This window comes from Dreissena polymorpha, chromosome 2 (genome assembly GCF_020536995.1).
Source record: "Dreissena polymorpha isolate Duluth1 chromosome 2, UMN_Dpol_1.0, whole genome shotgun sequence".
Classification (NCBI taxonomy): domain Eukaryota; kingdom Metazoa; phylum Mollusca; class Bivalvia; order Myida; family Dreissenidae; genus Dreissena; species Dreissena polymorpha.
In genome coordinates this window covers 36,052,513-36,070,793 of record NC_068356.1, presented here as the reverse complement: position 1 = coordinate 36,070,793, position 18,281 = coordinate 36,052,513, and the positions used below count along the sequence as shown (strand labels likewise).

At 37.7% G+C, this 18,281-nt stretch overlaps 1 protein-coding gene across 2 annotated transcripts in view; it reads left to right on the top strand.

The window, feature by feature from the left end:
* Positions 1–12,625, top strand: part of LOC127866588 (E3 ubiquitin-protein ligase MGRN1-like) — a 40,699-nt gene extending 28,074 nt beyond the window's left edge. For both annotated transcript variants that reach the window (XM_052407222.1, XM_052407223.1), the window contains 4 exons: positions 331–495; positions 1,664–1,757; positions 5,240–5,387; positions 8,751–12,625. In XM_052407222.1, coding sequence (XP_052263182.1) covers positions 331–495; positions 1,664–1,757; positions 5,240–5,387; positions 8,751–9,004 — 661 coding nt within the window. In that variant the 3' untranslated portion in view covers positions 9,005–12,625. The remainder of the gene's footprint in view (positions 1–330; positions 496–1,663; positions 1,758–5,239; positions 5,388–8,750) is intronic.
* The last annotated feature ends 5,656 nt before the right edge of the window (positions 12,626–18,281 follow it).

Sequence of the window (18,281 nt, the reverse complement as noted above, 5' to 3'; positions counted from 1 at the left end):
ATTTTAATTTAATTTGATTTTGTAAGAGACTACAAACACGTCAAAACTTGTATCATAGCTGTAAAGGTGTAAAAAGTCTCTACAATGTTACCCCAGTCTCAAATAGCACTTAATAAGACGAGTTCTGAGAAACTGGGGCTAAATGCATGTTTGTAAATTGTCATAAAAAATTAGCCTGTGCTGTCTGCACATGCTAATTAGGGACAAAACCTTATCTTCTATTTTGATTATAGAGAAGATTTCCTTTTAATGAAAATTTAAATTAAAGCAGAAAATGTCACACATGCATTAAGCCCAGTTGTCCCAGAACGAGACTATTTCATTGCTAAGGAGCAGCGTTCCCGTGGAGACAGTGAAAGAGCTGCGAATGTCGGAGGAGGAGAAGAAGGGTAGTGAGGACAAGGAGGGTGAACGGACGGACACTGACGTGAAGACAGAGTCCCTTGGCCCGGTCTCGCATCCTACAAAATCCCCCCCTGAGAAGCAGAAGAACAGGTGCGTGTGAGATGTGTTATCAGTATTACCAAATGATTTGAGAATAGTGGGTTTTGTATGGCATTGTTAGTAATGATTTTTCTTATGGTTTCCAATAAGTAAGTAACTCCTGTATGTTTCTGCAGCTGATTTTGTATTTCACGTATACATGTTACGATGTATCGTTTCTGGTTCTGTGGCCTATTTGTTGCCAGACTGGTTTGTAAAAGTTCTGCTAGCTTTGTCTTTTACTATTAATGTTATTACAAAGAAAACATGTATTATCAGAGTAAGAACATGTACCAGTCTTGTTGGATGTGTCTATGAACATCACTCACAGACTTGCTCTAGGATAGTTAGGACATCACACAACCAACTCAATATAAGTGATAGGATCCCCATAATAGTATTGAATTTTATATTCTACATTTATAATACCTTATACGAAAATCTTTCTTGGTTTTGCATTAAAGTTTGTGTAATAAAGAGCGTGTAATATTCTTAAACAATTAGAGTTAGAATGATAAAAAAAAAATAATCCAAAGAACAATTTCCATGTTCAATTTTCAGGTTTTTAACCAGGTTTTTAACCAGGTTTTCCGAAGGAAAAAACTGGTTATTAGATTGGCGAACGTGGGCGGGCTGGCTGGCTGGCTGGCTGGCTGGCTGGTGGGCTGGCTGGTGGGCTGGCGGGCTGGCGGGCAGGCGGAACAAGCTTGTCCGGGCCATAACTTTGTCGTTCATTGTGAGATTTTAAAATCATTTGGCACATTTGTTAACCATCATTAGACGGTGTGTCGCGGGAAAAAAATTACGTCAATATCTCCAAGGTCAAGGTCACACTTTGAGTTCAAAGGTAAAAAATAGCCATAAATGAGCTTGTCTGGGCTATAACTATGTCATTCATTATGAGATTTTAAAATCATTTGGCACATTTGTTCACCATCATGGGACGGTGTGTCGCACCAAAGAATCACGTCAATATCTCCAATGTCAAGGTCGCCACGACTAAAAATAGATTTATTTTAAAACAAACTTACAAAGGGGGTTAATTTTGTTTGTTCATTTCAAAAGTTCAGTTTGAGTTGTCTCCCTTTATCAGATTTTTTTTCACAATGAAAACCTGGTTTTGTGACAATTTTGTCCCTTGTCTAAATTATGCAGTGCATATTTTTCTTGTTCCATTCAGGTCTCGAAAGAACATTGTGACCTCTGGACTTGCGATGCCTCCGTCTGCTATAAATCCCTTATCAGACTCACTCCATCTGGTCAACGAGGTCCAGGTAGTCATAAAAATACATCCAATATTATAAATTAATACTTAGTTTTAGGGTTGGGATTGAGGCTAGGAATTTTGAGTGATTGATGATTGATTGTCATTGATGTTTTCGGATGAGGTTCAAGATTGACGATTCACTTTGTGGATTGGGATTAAGGATTGAGGGTTTGACTGGAGGATTGAAGGTAGGGATGGAGGATAAAGAGTTGTGATTGAGGGTTTATATTAAGGGTAGAGATTAAGTGGCTTGGAAATGAGGGTTGAGATTAACAGTTGTTATTAAATGTTTGGAATTGTAAGTTGCGATTGAGGTTTTGAATTGAGAGTTTGGGTAGATGGTTCCGGATGGTGGGTATGGGATTGAGAGTTGTGATTAAGGATTGGGGTGGTGTGTTGGGATTGAGGATTGGGGTGGCAGGTTGGGATTGAGGATTGGGGTGGCTGATTGGGATTGAGGATTGGGGTGGTGTGTTGGGATTGAGGATTGGGGTGGTGTGTTGGGATTGAAGATTGGGGTGTTGTGTTGGGATTGAGGATTGGGGTGGCTGATTGGGATTGAGGATTGGGGTGGCTGATTGGGATTGAGGATTGGGGTGGCGTGTTGTGATTGAGGATTGGGGTGGTGTGTTGGGATTGAGGATTGGGGTGGCTGATTGGGATTGAGGATTGGGGTGGCTGATTGGGATTGAGGATTGGGGGTGGCTGATTGGGATTGAGGATTGGGGTGGCTGATTGGGATTGAGGATTGGGGTGGCTGATTGGGATTGAGGATTGGGGTGGCTGATTGGGATTGAGGATTGGGGTGGCTGATTGGGATTGAGGATTGGGGTGGCTGATTGGGATTGAGGATTGGGGTGGCTGATTGGGATTGAGGATTGGGGTGGCAGATTGGGATTGAGGATGTTGGGATTGAGGATTGGGGTGGCAGGTTGGGATTGAGGATTGGGGTGGTGTGTTGGGATTGAGGATTGGGGTGGTGTGTTGGGATTGAGGATTGGGGTGGTGTGTTGGGATTGAGGATTGGGGTGGCTGATTGGGATTGAGGATTGGGGTGGCTGGTTGGGATTGAGGATTGGGGTGGTGTGTTGGGATTGAGGATTGGGGTGGTGTGTTGGGATTGAAGATTGGGGTGTTGTGTTGGGATTGAGGATTGGGGTGGCTGATTGGGATTGAGGATTGGGGTGGCTGATTGGGATTGAGGATTGGGGTGGCGTGTTGTGATTGAGGATTGGGGTGGTGTGTTGGGATTGAGGATTGGGGTGGCTGATTGGGATTGAGGATTGGGGTGGCTGATTGGGATTTAGGATTGGGGTGGCTGATTGGGATTTAGGATTGGGGTGGCTGATTGGGATTGAGGATTGGGGTGGCTGATTGGGATTGAGGATTGGGGTTGCTGATTGGGATTGAGGATTGGGGTGGCTGGTTGGGATTGAGGATTGGGGTGGTGTGTTGGGATTGAGGATTTGGTTGGCAGGTTGGGTTTGAGGATTGGGGTGGCTGATTGGGATTGAGGATTTGGGTGGCTGATTGGGATTGAGGATTGGGGTGGCTGGTTGGGATTGAGGATTGGGGTGGCTGATTGGGATTGAGGATTGGGGTGGCGGGTTGGGATTGAGGATTGGGGTGGCGGGTTGGGATTGAGGATTGGGGTGGCTGATTGGGATTGAGGATTGGGATGGCGGGTTGGGATTGAGGATTGGGGTGGCTGATTGGGATTGAGGATTGGGGTGGCGTGTTGGGATTGAGGATCGGGGTGGCTGATTGGGATTGAGGATTGGGGTGGTGTGTTGGGATTGAGGATTGGGGTGGATGGTTGGGATTGAGGATTGGGGTGGCTGATTGGGATTGAGGATTGGGTTGGCGGGTTGGGATTGAGGATTAGGGTGGCAGGTTGGGATTGAGGATTGGGGTGGCTGGTTGGGATTGAGGATTGGGGTGGCTGATTGGGATTGAGGATTGGGGTGGCGGGTTGGGATTGAGGATTGGGGTGGCTGGTTGGGGTTGAGGTTTGGGGTGGCGGGTTGGGATTGAGGTTTGGGTTGGCGGGCTGGGATTGAGGATTGGGATGGCTGATTGGGATTGAGGATTGGGGTGGCTGATTGGGATTGAGGATTGGGGTGGCAGGTTGGGATTGACGATTGGGGTGGCGGGTTGGGATTGAGGATTGGGGTGGCAGGTTGGGATTGAGGATTGGGGCGGCGGGTTGAGATTGAGGATTGGCGTGGCTGATTGGGATTGAGGATTAGGGTGGCCGATTGGGATTAAGGATTGGCGTGGCTGATTGGGATTGAGGATTGGGGTGGCTGGTTGGGATTGAGGATTGGGGTGGTGTGTTGGGATTGAGGATTGGGGTGGCTGGTTGGGATTGAGGATTGGCGTGGCTGATTGGGATTGAGGATTGGGGTGGCTGATTGGGATTGAGGATTGGCGTGGCTGATTGGGATTGAGGATTGGGGTGGCTGGTTGGGATTGAGGATTGGGGTGGCTGATTGGGATTGAGGATTGGGGTGGTGTGTTGGGATTGAGGATTGGCGTGGCTGATTGGGATTGAGGATTGGCGTGGCTGATTGGGATTGAGGATTGGTTTGGCTGATTGGGATTGAGGATTGGGGTGGCTGGTTGGGATTGAGGATTGGGGTGGTGTGTTGGGATTGAGGATTGGGGTGGCGGGTTGGGATTGAGGATTGGGTTGGTGTGTTGGGATTGAGGATTGGGGTGGTGTGTTGTGATTGAGGATTGGGGTGCTGATTGGGATTGAGGATTGGGGTGGTGTGTTGTGATTGAGGATTGGGGTGGCTGATTGGGATTGAGGATTGGGTAGGCGGGTTGGGATTGAGGATTGGGGCGGCGGGTTGGGATTGAGGATTGGCGTGGCTGATTGGGATTGAGGATTGGGGTGGCTGATTGGGATTGAGGATTGGGGTGGTGTGTTGGGATTGAGGATTGGGGTGGCTGATTGGGATTGAGGATTGGGGCGGCGGGTTGGGATTGAGAATTGGGGTGGCTGATTGGGATTGAGTATTGGGGTGGCTGATTGGGATTGAGGATTGGGGCAGCCGGTTGGGATTGAGGATTGGGGTGGCAGGTTGGGATTGAGGATTGGGGTGGCTGATTGGGATTGAGGATTGGGGTGGCTTGTTGGGATTGAGGATTGGGGTGGTGGGTAGGGATTGAGGATTGGGGTTAAGAGTTGTGTTTAAGGCTAGAGATTAAGGGTTTGGATAGCAAGTAGGGCTTTAGTTTTTATATTACTTTTTGCAAAACAAATTGGTAAACAACAAATCTTACAAATACAGATTTCAAAGAAAATGTCACTTAAAACTTTAGGGTCATGTTTTTTTGTTTAGAAACGACAGGCTTGCTAGAAGTGCAGATGTTTTCTACTTAGTACTCACAGATATTTTAGCTGATATAAATATAGTAATAAACCATACCTATTATATAAACATGAAACTTGCAGCCATTTTTTATCATGCTATTCTGCAGACGGTGGTAGGGGAGGTGACTCCAGGAGATACGCTGCCTGGTTACCCAGCCCTTGCGGTCTCTGTGGAGAATCTGGCAGACGATGAGAGAGAGGACACGTCAGACGGGGAGCCAGAACCAGACTATGATGTAGAGGACTGCAGCTGTGGTAATATATTAGTTGAAATCTGGGAAAACCGGGCTTAATGCATGTGCGTAAAGTGTCGTCCCAGATGATCCTGTGCATCCTGCGTTAAAAAATGACTTGCGATTATATAACTGTAGTTTCATTTTTTTTTATTGACATGAAATTTCATGGATTCATAAAATTTTGCATTTTTGTTTTATCTTCAATTCATGGATTTTGTATAATTGCAGATAAAAGACTTTGGAAGTTTTAAGGCAATTTTAATTTGTGGTTGAGAGGACCTACAAAATTTGAAATATTAGTGTCTGACAAAAAATATTGGTTTCATATAAAAATTATTAAGATATATTAAAAACTATTATTTTACAGTAAAAATGTTTGCAAGTTATAAAAAAAAAGTAGTTTCCTGTTTTAATTGTCCCCTACCGGTTTCACCGGAGGGGACTTATGGTTTGCGCACTGTGTGTCCGTCAGTCAGTCAGTCAGTTCGTCAGTCTGTCACACTTTTCTGGATCCTGCTTTTGAAGTTCTTCATATTTTTTTCATGAAACTTGAAACATGGATAGATTGCAATATGGACATTATGCACGTAATTTCATTTTGTTCCTATGTCAAAAATTCTGGTTGCTATGGCAACAAATATATATAAAAAAAATAAAATACACAAAAAATCTGACAATGGTGGAGCCGGTAGGGGACATATATTGCTTGGCAATAGTCTTGTTGTTAATGACATAAGCTGAAAACAAGGCTGACAATGTGGCAGCTATAGTCAATAAAATGGCATAAATGTTGTTTAATGTGTTTTTAGACATTTTAAAGTTGAAGGAATGTTTGCAATTCTAATTTTTTTAAACAAAAAATATTTAACTATCACAACTTGTCCTTGTTTTGATAACATAAGTTTGAAATACCTCCTTATTTTGTAAAAAATACAAATGTGATCACGAAATTTGTATTGATGATTGATGAAATAAAAAAGGAAACTGTCTTCTTCATTCACTGTTATATTATTGTCCCATTATTTTTAGAAAATACCAGTATATCTTTTTAGCTCACCTATCACGAAGTGACATGGTGAGCTTATGTGACCGTGTGATGTCCGGCGTCCGTTGTGCATGTGTGCGTCCGTCAACAATTTGTTTGTGCAGACAGTAGAGGTCACAGTTTTCATCCAATCTTTATGAAATTTGGTCTGGGTTGGGATTGTATTTGGGTCATCTGGGGTCAAAACTAGGTCTCTAGGTAAAAAAAACTAGGTAAAAAACTAGGTCAAATAATAGCAAAACCTTGTGTAGACAATAAAGGTCGCAGTTTTCATCCAAATTTTTGAAATTCAGTCAGAATGTTTATCTTGATGAAATCTGGGTTGGGATTGTATTTGGGTCATCTGGGGTCAAAAACTAGGTCACTAGGTCAAATAATAGAAAAACCATCAATTTGTTTGTGTAGACAGTAGAGGTCACAGTTTTCATCCAATCTTTATGAAATTTGGTCAGAATGTTTATCTTGATGAAATCTGGGTTGGGACTGTATTTGGGTCATCTGGGGTCAAAAACTAGGTCACTAGGTCAAGAACTAGGTCACTAGGTCAAATAATAGAAAAACCTTGTGTAGACAATAGAGGTCGCAGTTTTCATCCAGTCTTTATGAAATTTGGTCAGAAGTTTATCTTGATGAAATCTGGATTGGGATTGTATTTGGGTCATCTGGGATCAAAAAACTAGGTCACTAGGTCAAATAATAGAAAAACCTTGTGTATACAACAGAGGTCACAGTTTTCATCCAATCTTTATGAAATATGGTCAGAATGTTTGTCTTGATGAAATCTGGGTTTGGATTGTATTTGGGTCATCTGCGGTCAAAAACTAGGTCACTAGGTCAAATAATAGAAACACCTTGTGTGTAGACAATAGAGGTCACAGTTTTCATTCAATCTTTATAAAATTTGATCAGAATGTTTATCTTGATGAAATCTGGGTTGGGATTGTATTTGGGTTATCTGGGGTTAAAAACTAGGTCAAATAAAAGAAAAACCTTGTGTAGACAATAGAGGTCACAGTTTTCATCCTATCTTTATGAAATTTGGTCAGAATGTTTATCTCGATAAAATCTGGATTGGGATTGTATTTGGGTCATCTGGGGTCAGAAACTAGGTCACTAGGTCAAATCATAGAAAACCCTTGTGTAGACAATAGAGGTCACAATTTTCATCAGATCTTAATTAAATATTGTCAGAATGTTTGTCTTGTTAAAATCTGTGTTGGGATTTAATTTGGGTCATCTAGGGTCAAAAACTAGGTCACTAGGTCAAATTAAAAAAACAAATTTTGTAGACAGTAGAGGTCACAGTTTTCATCCAAACTTAATTAAATTTGGCCAGAATGTTAATATTGATGAAATCTGGGTTGGGATTGTTTTTGGGTCATCTGTGGTCAAAAACTAGGTCACTAGGTCAAATCATAGAAAAACCTTGTATAGACAATAGAGGTCATAGTCTTCTTCTGATCTTAATGAAGTATGGTCAGAATGTTTATCTTGATAATATCTGATTTTGGATCGTATATGGGTCATCTGGGGTCAAATATAAGGTCACCGGGCCAATTCTAGTAAAACCTTGTGTAGATGAAAGAGGTCACAGTTTTCATCACGTCTTAATGACATTTTGTCAGAATGTATTAATTAATGAAATTTTCTTGGGATTGAATATGGTTCTGATAGAATGTAAGTTGATGTAGCAAGGTTAGTCAGGTGAGCGATTCAGGGCCATCATGGCCCTCTTGTTATAAAATATTTTGTTGCTGTACATTTATTTTCTTGCATGAAAACAAATAAGGTAATGCATTGTATTTTATGCATTGTATTTATGAACTTTATTATGAATATTTTGTTGTGTTCCATTATAAATAATTAAAGTCTGTTATAAACTAGAGCTTTAACTTAGTATTGACCTTCTTTTACTAAAATGTGGTAATGTTCAATTCACTCGTCAAAATAACATATGGCAATAAAACTCAAGGCATCAAAAACATCATATAGTAGACAACTACTATAAAGTATTTCTTTTACCTCAGCATATTGAGAGGCATAAAAGTTACTACTTATCATATGTACATGCAAAGAAGCGCCTTTGTGTACCAGATATCTATATATATTTAATACATTTTGGTACAAAGGCAAATACACTAAACTTATCATGTTATCAAGAGAAATGTATTTTTCGCTTTGCATTTATTGATAAACTATTACATTATGATAATGGCTCAAATTCGAAATGCAAAGACCAGTGCTCCAGAGTTAAGAAGTATTCAAATTAGTTTGTAACCATAAATACATTAACAAAACTATATACAAAATTATTAAGCATTGATCTGTTTTCTGTAGGCATCTCCGATGACAGACTGGACAGCGTTGCCAGCGCCTGTGACATCACTGAGAACATATCTGAGTCGGCCTTCATACCGCCGCCGGACTACAACTCAGTGATGAACGACACGGCCGACACCGAGGCCGACACTGACGAGGGGTCGACCAGCCTGCCCAAGCTGCACCTCTCCACCTCCCCACCCAGTAGCTCGGAGTCGGTCAGCAGCAACATGAGCTCCGACCAACTAATGGGTCCAATGAAGAACAAATAGGTGTACATGTAGTAAAGCAGGACTTTGACTTTGCGTGCGACCAGAACATTCTGATTATGATGATGTTACTTTTCACTTTATATCATGTTCAGCTGCTTTCCAACAGTCTAGTCTCTAGTGTTTCTTTTGTACAGATTGAAGGTCAATCTATTATAGGATGATGCAAGATTTATTTGGCTATCAATATCATGTTTTGACAGAGTTTTTGCAAGCCTTGGGTTTCAATGAGAGTGTGCAATAAGAAGGCAATATGATGGCCTTTACATTATGCATTTGATTCAGCTGTATGTATTAAACGTGAATAACTGTTTAATAAACATGTGTACTCAATTTTAATTTCTTGAGGCATGAACTCGAAATTAATGTGCAGTCTGTTTTTTACTTTCTTGAAGCATGAACTCTAAATGTGCAGTCGTTTGTTTTTTTGCATTATCATGTACCTCACACAGCTTGTAATACAATAATTGTGGCTTATTTAAAATATCAGACATTTTGTGCATTATATTGTTTAATTTGGCCTTCACTCTAGTTTTGTATGCCCCAATCTTTGAAGAAGAGGGGGTATATTGATTTTGGCCTGTCTGTCGTTCTGTCCCAAAACTTTAACCTTGATTAAAGTTTGAAAACTTTTGCAGTATATGAAGATAGCAACTTCATATTTGGCATGCATGTGTATCTCATGGAGCTGCATATTTTGAGTGGTGACAAGTCTAGGTCAAGGTCTTCAAGCAAGGTCAAAGGTCAAATATCATTGTATTTATCTTTCCTAAAACTTTACCCTTGTTAAAGTTTGGTCATAACTTTTTGAATATTGAAGATAGCAAATTGATATTTGGCATTCATGTGTATCTCATGAAGCTGCACATTTTGATTGGTGAAAGGTCAAGGTCATCCTTCAAGGTCAAAAGTAAAAAATACAATCCAAGGGAAGTAATAAGCTTTAAAAGGGAGATAATTTCTAAACCTGCCAAATGATATATTGAAATTTTATTTCAAAGCGGCACAATAGGGGGCACTGTGTTTCTGACAAACACATCTCTTGTTAATTGCGATAATTTTTCTTATCATATTAACATATCTGCAAATCAATAATTAGCACATACAGGGTGCAATATCAACGGGGGTCCACAGGGGTTTACACACAGCTAGACAGAATGTAAACACATCATTAAGAACTTTAATTTTTTTGAATATCTCAAGTTATTGAAATACATTTGCACAAATCTTTAGTGCATACAATACTGTTTGTCTTGCAGTATGTGTCGGTATCTTAAGGTAGAAGTTTGAATCCTTGAATACATCTGAAATCGGTAACAAAATTTCACGTTGTGTAAAGCATTACCATGTAGTTTTAATATAATTTTTGAACAAAAACACAGGCTTATTAAATAAATTTATTCCGATATATTTCACATTGACATAAGCAGCACAAAAATCTGTCTTTTATGCACTAGTTGAAATTCTGAAGAAAAATTGTTTTAAAAAGGTATTTGAACAAAAGCACCACTTACCGATGTGTTTACATCCATTATCATTTAATTGGGATCCTGCACCCTGTATAAAGCTTTTGTTAATGATTCATGTCTAAAATGCTAATTGCTAATACTCTGCATTGGGGACCACACAGGTAAGTGCTTGCAGTTTGTTCTTCTTTTTGTAATATACAAATATTTTAAAATGAATCTCTGTTTCCTGTAATTTACATAATGTCTTCAGTGTTTTATTTTCATTTTATAAGTCACTTAAGCAGAATTTGTATTGTTTCTCTTTGAGTGATGGCTTAAACGGAATTGTATGCCCCCGACATATTCTATTGGCTCTTCATTTGGGGGTTTTGAGACTGGATCATTTTGAACACTATCAACACAATCAACTCACCTGACCTCGTTTCGACCTTCACATTGACCTACCTTAGGACTTGAACTAATTAAAAATGTAAGATTCTTGCTTAATCCAAAATAATGTTGTTCATCTAACATCAATTACGCTCGCTACAATTGCTTTGATACTTGCAAGTCTTGCATGATGTTTTTGAACTGTATCAACATAACCAAATTTACTGACCTCATTTTGACCTGGACATTGACCTATATTTAGACTAACACTAATTCAAATTTAATCTGAAATAAGTCTTTTGTCTAAAATCAATACTTCTTGCAACAAAAATTTGATACTTGCAAGATTGTAATCTACAAACATTTTCAACTCAACCTTCTCAGCTGACATCATTCTGGACTTGGAACTTGGACCTTACTTTGTACTTTGACTTCAGAATCAAACTTCTTGTTGAATCAAAATTAAGCATTTAATGACCATCAAAACTTCAAACTTAAAAGTTTTGATCGCTTTGATTCAGCGCCCAGCCCGCACAGATAACCTTACCTCTTTCTTGATCTTGAATCAATATTGACTATGACCCCATCAGGGGCATATGGGTTTATTTAACTTTGCATGTTGTTGCCATATGGTAAGCTGCATTTTCATAAGATTCTTTTCCCATTCTTATATCTTGAAGTTTTAATCAGATTACTAGTATATGATTTATAAGACAATATCCTCATTGGGATAAATATTTTCATTGCATATAACTGGCATTTTGTATCTATTTGACACAATTTTGTTAAAGAATAGAAACAGATGAAAACAATGACTGAAGGTAATTTTGTGAAGTATAATTTTATGTGCTGGAAACATAAAATATATTAACTTGTCAAAATTTGTATTTGTTATTCATTATCATTAGTTTGTGTAGTGATGCTTATTTGCATCAATATGCTGGCTAAAAAACTTTTAATTGGGTCAAATTTGTTTAAGCATCATGTGTTTTGGGCCTTTGCTGATAATATTTTTGTCTACTTGTGTGTGCCCAACATCAGAAAGTACTGTTGAATCCTTTTTTATGCATGCCTGACATTTCAATGTAAAGTTGAATACTTTCTACTTTTCTGACTTGAATGTTTTGTCGAATCGTTACTTAGGCATGCCCGACATTTGAATTTTGTGGTACAATATTTGCTTTCCATGTTTGGTGTTATATGGAATTGATTATCATTTATTTCATGCTAATTTCATTTGTATATATATATATATATATATATATATATATATATATAAAATCTGAAATATTACATTATTATTTGCTTCAATGAATCAGTGATGGCTTGTTTATTTATTGCAATTAATAAGCAAAAAGCTTAAACACCAACAATATAAGATTATATTATTCCGTTGTTAAATGACTATTGATGTATTTTTTCTGTTGCTCGTTTTGCCATAATTGAGTGCAAACACGTTTTATCTAAATTGTTTTTTCTTGCAGAAGTGTTTTTAATAACTTTTTTTCACATGAGCATATGCTATAAATGTGTTTAATGTTGATTTAGGGCTATTGGAGCTATGGTAACAGTTGATTCAACGTATTATGTTTTTAATTTTAATTATTTAGGGCTTCTATTACAATATGATTATGTATGTGATAACATGTGCTATATAAATTTGTTTTGTTTAAAAAGCTTTACTCAGATAAATACGAAATTTTGCCAAAGAAATACGGAATATTTTATTGAAACACTGTTCTGTCTACATATTTACTGTCCGTTAAAAATATATACTGCATTTAAATGTTGTTTGTTTTATTAATGCTCGATTGGTCATTGTTGGCTCGGGTACTACTTAAATGTACCCCGGGTACTCTTATACACTATTTACATGTACCCCGGGTACGGTAAAAATACTAAAACGTACCCGGAAATTTTAACGCTAAATCGGTCGTTGTCGGCTATTTTGAAAAAAAAATTAGGCTCACATTTATGTCAATTGTCTGTTAAATGGCCTCTATATTTTCGAATCTCATACTCAAAAAGCATGTTGATGCAGTTTACAAAAAAGAATTTTGTTTAAGATAAACAATATCGTTTTACGGCTTACGTTTTACGGTAATCGGTAGCTAGTTTTACGACATCAGATTTTGATCGGGAATACAACTCGGGTACAGTCTTATATCAACCGTGTACGTTTAAGTGTATTTACCGTACCCGGGATACATGTAAGTATACTTAAGAGTACCCGGGGTACATGTAGAAGTACCCGAGCCGACAATGACCAATCGTGGTATATTAATCTAAAATTGTAGATCTATAAACAGAATCGTTGTTAGTGTGCGTATTCAATAAAAAGTAATTTAAAAACAATGTTTACTTATAATAGTTAATACCCATTGCTTTTAGACAAGCATGAACACGAACATGTCATTATTTGTTGTTGTACAAATGACGTCACAAACATCGGTCGACGTCATTTCCGCTGCATCCAAAATGACGACGTATAATTTCAGCGTTATGATGTGGCTGAATATATTTTTATTAAGAAATATATATGCAACAATTGATCTGAACGTACATCACCTTCAATTTGTTGCGGACCATATATCCAAAGACGAGTGCCTTTCACTTGCAATGGCGTTGAAACAGAAAACATTTGAGCTTGCAGCGAGCTCAAACGTAACTATTGATACACATAAACCGTGTATCGCTTTACTGTTACAATGGGATAGAACTGACGGATATGGAAAGTCATTCCGGGATTTAACTCTCCGACTCGGACAGATTGGCCGCCATGACGTAGCCAGTAAACTGGAAAAAGTTGTATACGGTAAAGAAGCGGACGACCTGGAAAAGAAGTTCCTACGTAATCCTTTCAAAAAGAACATTCCAAAAGATTCAGTCATCTTAGATCAAGAAACAAAGAGCGAACGACCTACTATTAACAGCACTGATATAAGACACACACTTAGCGGGTTTGAAATATTCAGTATATCCACCGGTTCATTGACGGCATTCGTTATTGTTTTCTACATACTATATCGGTTTTTCGGCACGGCAATCAAAACAACTTTTGAGAAATTCGCGCCTGAATTTCTTGTTCAGTGGGTAGATCTTGTTCGACGGGAACTAAGATTTCTTTGTCGTCGTACGAAACGGAAGTTCTCTCGTGACGTCATCGGTGCGCGCGGCGTCGTATCAGACAGGGCAAGCGTGATGAATCTGAACAGAAACCTGAACAACTATTTACACGGTAATCTCCCCGATACCGTCTTGTACTTCAATAATCTACTGAAATAAACAGACTACAAACAGGGTTATTCAATCAATTGTAACATGTGGAGAAGTAATGAATGATTACTGAATATCATGATTGAAATGCTTTCTTTCTCTTTATAGCGCTTTTCACTGTAACCATTTATATTTTGTATAGCCCCAAAATTCAGAACAATTCTATAATGCATGGGTAAACCAACCGACATTTATATGCTGTTGTTTTTAACGGAAAAGACAAATAATTCATCATTTTGAACGTTTATTCTATTCTTGATGTGGCACACTGACCTTTCAGTAATAATGAATGCCATATATTATCGTGAACTCTTCGACTTTCGGTCTGCGACTGCTCTTAGAACAAACATTGAATGTATTTTATCTATTTCAGTCCATTACAACATGTAACTATCTAAAATTTTCAGTGTTATTTCTTAATGATTTTTATAAGAGTGATTGATGGTTACATGCTGCCGCTTAACATATGTAATAGCTTGGCACTTGAAATAGCAAGCAGTGGTACTTCTTAGTATTTTGAAGCACCTTGAAGAGCACTTTTTAAAAATTAAACAGTTCTTAATGTTCGACTCACGTGCATGAAAATCATGTTTGGCATGCATGAAAATCGCTGTATTCTACATCATACATTTCCTTTATTTCCCCCAAATCCTTATAGTTTATTAGTACACGTCTTTCAACGACGGAACCGTAAACTCATAAAAAGGCTACGCTATTCAACTGTTAATACCAACTTGTTTACAGAATTTTGTATTTTTGAAAAATGTAATTAAATGAGTTTACAAACAAAACTTTCTCTATTTAAAATTGGTTTTAATAATTATAATAACGAGGAATGAGTTTACAAACAAAACTTTCTCTATTTAAAATTGGTTTTAATAATTATAATAACGAGGAAAAGGACAACTAAAACATATGGGCTGTAAGTTGTAGTGGCAGCCATTGTGTGAATACCTTTTTTTGTCACTGTGACCTTGACCTTTGACCTGCCAGTCATTATTAATCTATGAAGTTTCATGATCCTAGGCCTAAGCATGCTTGAGCTATCATTCGGAAACCATTTTACTATTTCGAGTCACTGTGACCTTGACCTTTGACCTAGTGACCTTAAAATCAATAGGGGTCATCTGACAGTCATGATCAATGTTCCTATTAAGTTTCATGATCCTAGGCCTAAGCGTTCTTGAGTTATCATCCGGAAACCATCTGGTGGACGGACCGACGGACCGACTGACCGACCGACATGTGTAAAACAATATACGCCCTCTTCTTCGAAGGGGGGCATAAATATATGAGTGCGCATTGGTGCGAACTAATGAAGCATAAGCTAACATGCTGCCACTGCACCGCGCGTTGGAGCTCGCTTGGTAGATTACACGGCTTGTGTGTATTGCACGTTATTTGTTTTCTAAATTTTCGATTACAATCATTAGAAACATTTATTTATTTTTTCTATTTCAAATAATGATATATTAGTCGTGCGTGTTATTTTGCTTGTATGTATTTGATGCAAGCATTATGAATCAATGCTTTGGATATTGCCATTTTTTCAAACGCTGAACAAGTCCATTTAAAATGCAAATCATCTTGGTAATGCATTACTCGTTTCTACGACTCATACATAGCATATGTATGGAAAAAAAGCACTGCTAATACAATTCGAGATTTTCCATTCGTCTTTTAAATGCTTTAAATACATAACTAACACTCTTACGTTTATCATCTGCTGTAAATCCAGACTTTGCGTCTGGTCCGGCATTTAACAGTTTTTTTTTTGAATTTGCAGAATTCATATTAATCGATCATCGTCAAAGAGTATCAATAAACAGCGCTGTGCAAAACTGTAAAGCATTTAAAACATGAATTATGAATAAGTAAACATTATTAGCTGTAATATGCAAAAATGAATACACCTTTAATGTCTGTTTTGTTTTAAATTTCTTAATAAGGTATAGAATAACAGTATTTAGAAGATAAAGCACGTCGTGAACGTAAAATACATTTAGTGTCAAAAAGGAGTATCCGTGACAAATGACATTGAAAAACGTTTCTATTCATGATTTATAATCGGGTCACTGATTATTTCAACGAAAGATTGTCATGCAATTGATTTTTAAATTCTATTTTCATTTCTGTAAATTTTAGAAGCCTTAAAATTGTATTTTATAATTAATGGACAAAATCAATAATACATATAAACAATTCCAAAAACGTTTAATGAAAAGGATGTTTTTGAACATGGTTTACCGTATTACCCGTCGGGATTCCCCTTAAAAATATGTCTTAAGTTGATTAAGTGAAACATTGCAACGCATACAAAGTTGTTTTTGATTGTATATATTTGTATAGTCATGTCATTGGCGTATGTAAAGCGACAATTCGCGGCTTATAAGCCTGTTCTTTTATGAATGTATTAGTAAGTACAATTTGCTCAAAATTCGTTTAATGTTGTCGGAGAAATTGATGTAAATCGGATGAAATGGTCATTTAAAATAAGATTCGATTCAGCTGTACATGCCGCGTCATGCGAAAATGGATCTTCTGTAATTTGCGACCAGCGTCGCTCAAGATCAGCCCGTGCATCCGCGTAGTCTGGTCTGCTGCTACCCGGCCCGATAACGAGACCACGAAACCAAGCGTGACTTTATAGCAGGCACTGTAGCTCCTGGCCAGACTCTGCAATTGCGCGGGTCAGTCTGGAGCTACGCTAGCCGCATATGTCATAAGACCCATTTTCACATAACGCGACTTATACATTAAACTGTTCTTACGTTCCTGAACGCGCTGTGCGCTTTATGGCTTTACTATAATGATTTTGTTCGCCTGAATCAAAATTGTGTCTTGGTTAATAATTACAGACGCAGTAATATCACAGAGTAATTGAACTCTTAATGTAGCTGTATTCTACTCGCTCTTTGTCTCATATCACAAATAAATTATTAACAGACCAGTAATTTCCGATCAGAGGCGTGCAATATGTGTTGGCATTTAATCGTCTAATCTAAATAAAACGGCTATAATATTAATAATACAGCAGCGAATCTGTCTTCCATTATCAATTTCGCAACGTTCCAATACGTGCAGGCTTCATCTAGGATCATAGCTGCTGGTCAAATACATGCCTTCAGTATTAAATACACAGTATATTAAGCTAAAACATACCATACAATGGACCGCAATTGTAAATGCAGCTTACTCCATTGGCTTTTTTCTTTGAGGAAAAAGTTTTTAAAAGGTTAAAAATACAAATGACATACACGTGTCTCAGTAAACCTTCAAATATTATCACATTTAAATAAAAGTCATGTGTGTGCGATAAATATACACATGTGTGTATTTTCATTACACTGATACTGATGTTATATTTACTGTGCTTTACCTGCACTTGTGGTAGTAAACGTTAAGTGTACCTTAGCGATATTGGAATGTTGAATTTCATACCATATCGTGCTTAGCAAAATTTACGATAAGTTACCATCAAGTTTTCTTCAGCAACTGAAGTTGATGATTGTTTTGCTTCGTGTTTGCTTCATTATACCAGATCAAGGTTGATGTAATTCTCTTCCTCCAAAATACAATAGCGACTTTGATTTTGATTGAATGTTTCATCTATGGTTTTTGATATGTTTACTTAAATATGTTGAGAATATGATTGATATTATGTTTTACATTTAAGTTAAAATATTACATACATTTTTGATTAAAATATATTTTGAAATATCAATTTGCAATCCTTTAACTTATCGCTATAGCTCTGATTGTAAGCAGAGCGGTTAAAGACGATTTATCGTCGCCCTTTCATTTAAAATATTAATAATTAACTAAGAAATGCATTCGACTGGCGAATAGGTGGACCATTTGCTATGCTTATACATAATACAGAGATGCAATAACGCCCACAAACTTACATCCAGGAATAAGAGCGCAAAAACTGAAACGTTTAAACGGACATGGAAATGTATATGTTGAACATTGTCTGGAATGCAAATTTATGTTTTTCCTACTTTGTCATTTGCGGAATAAACATTTTTTTCTGAAGAATAGCGGTTAGTTTTCGGGATAGCACAATTCATTCAGATTTTGGGAAGATAAATGGAACTTTTAATTGAAGCTATCATCTAAATTTTGATCGCATTATTTCTGACAGTGAGTAATTATCTTAGATT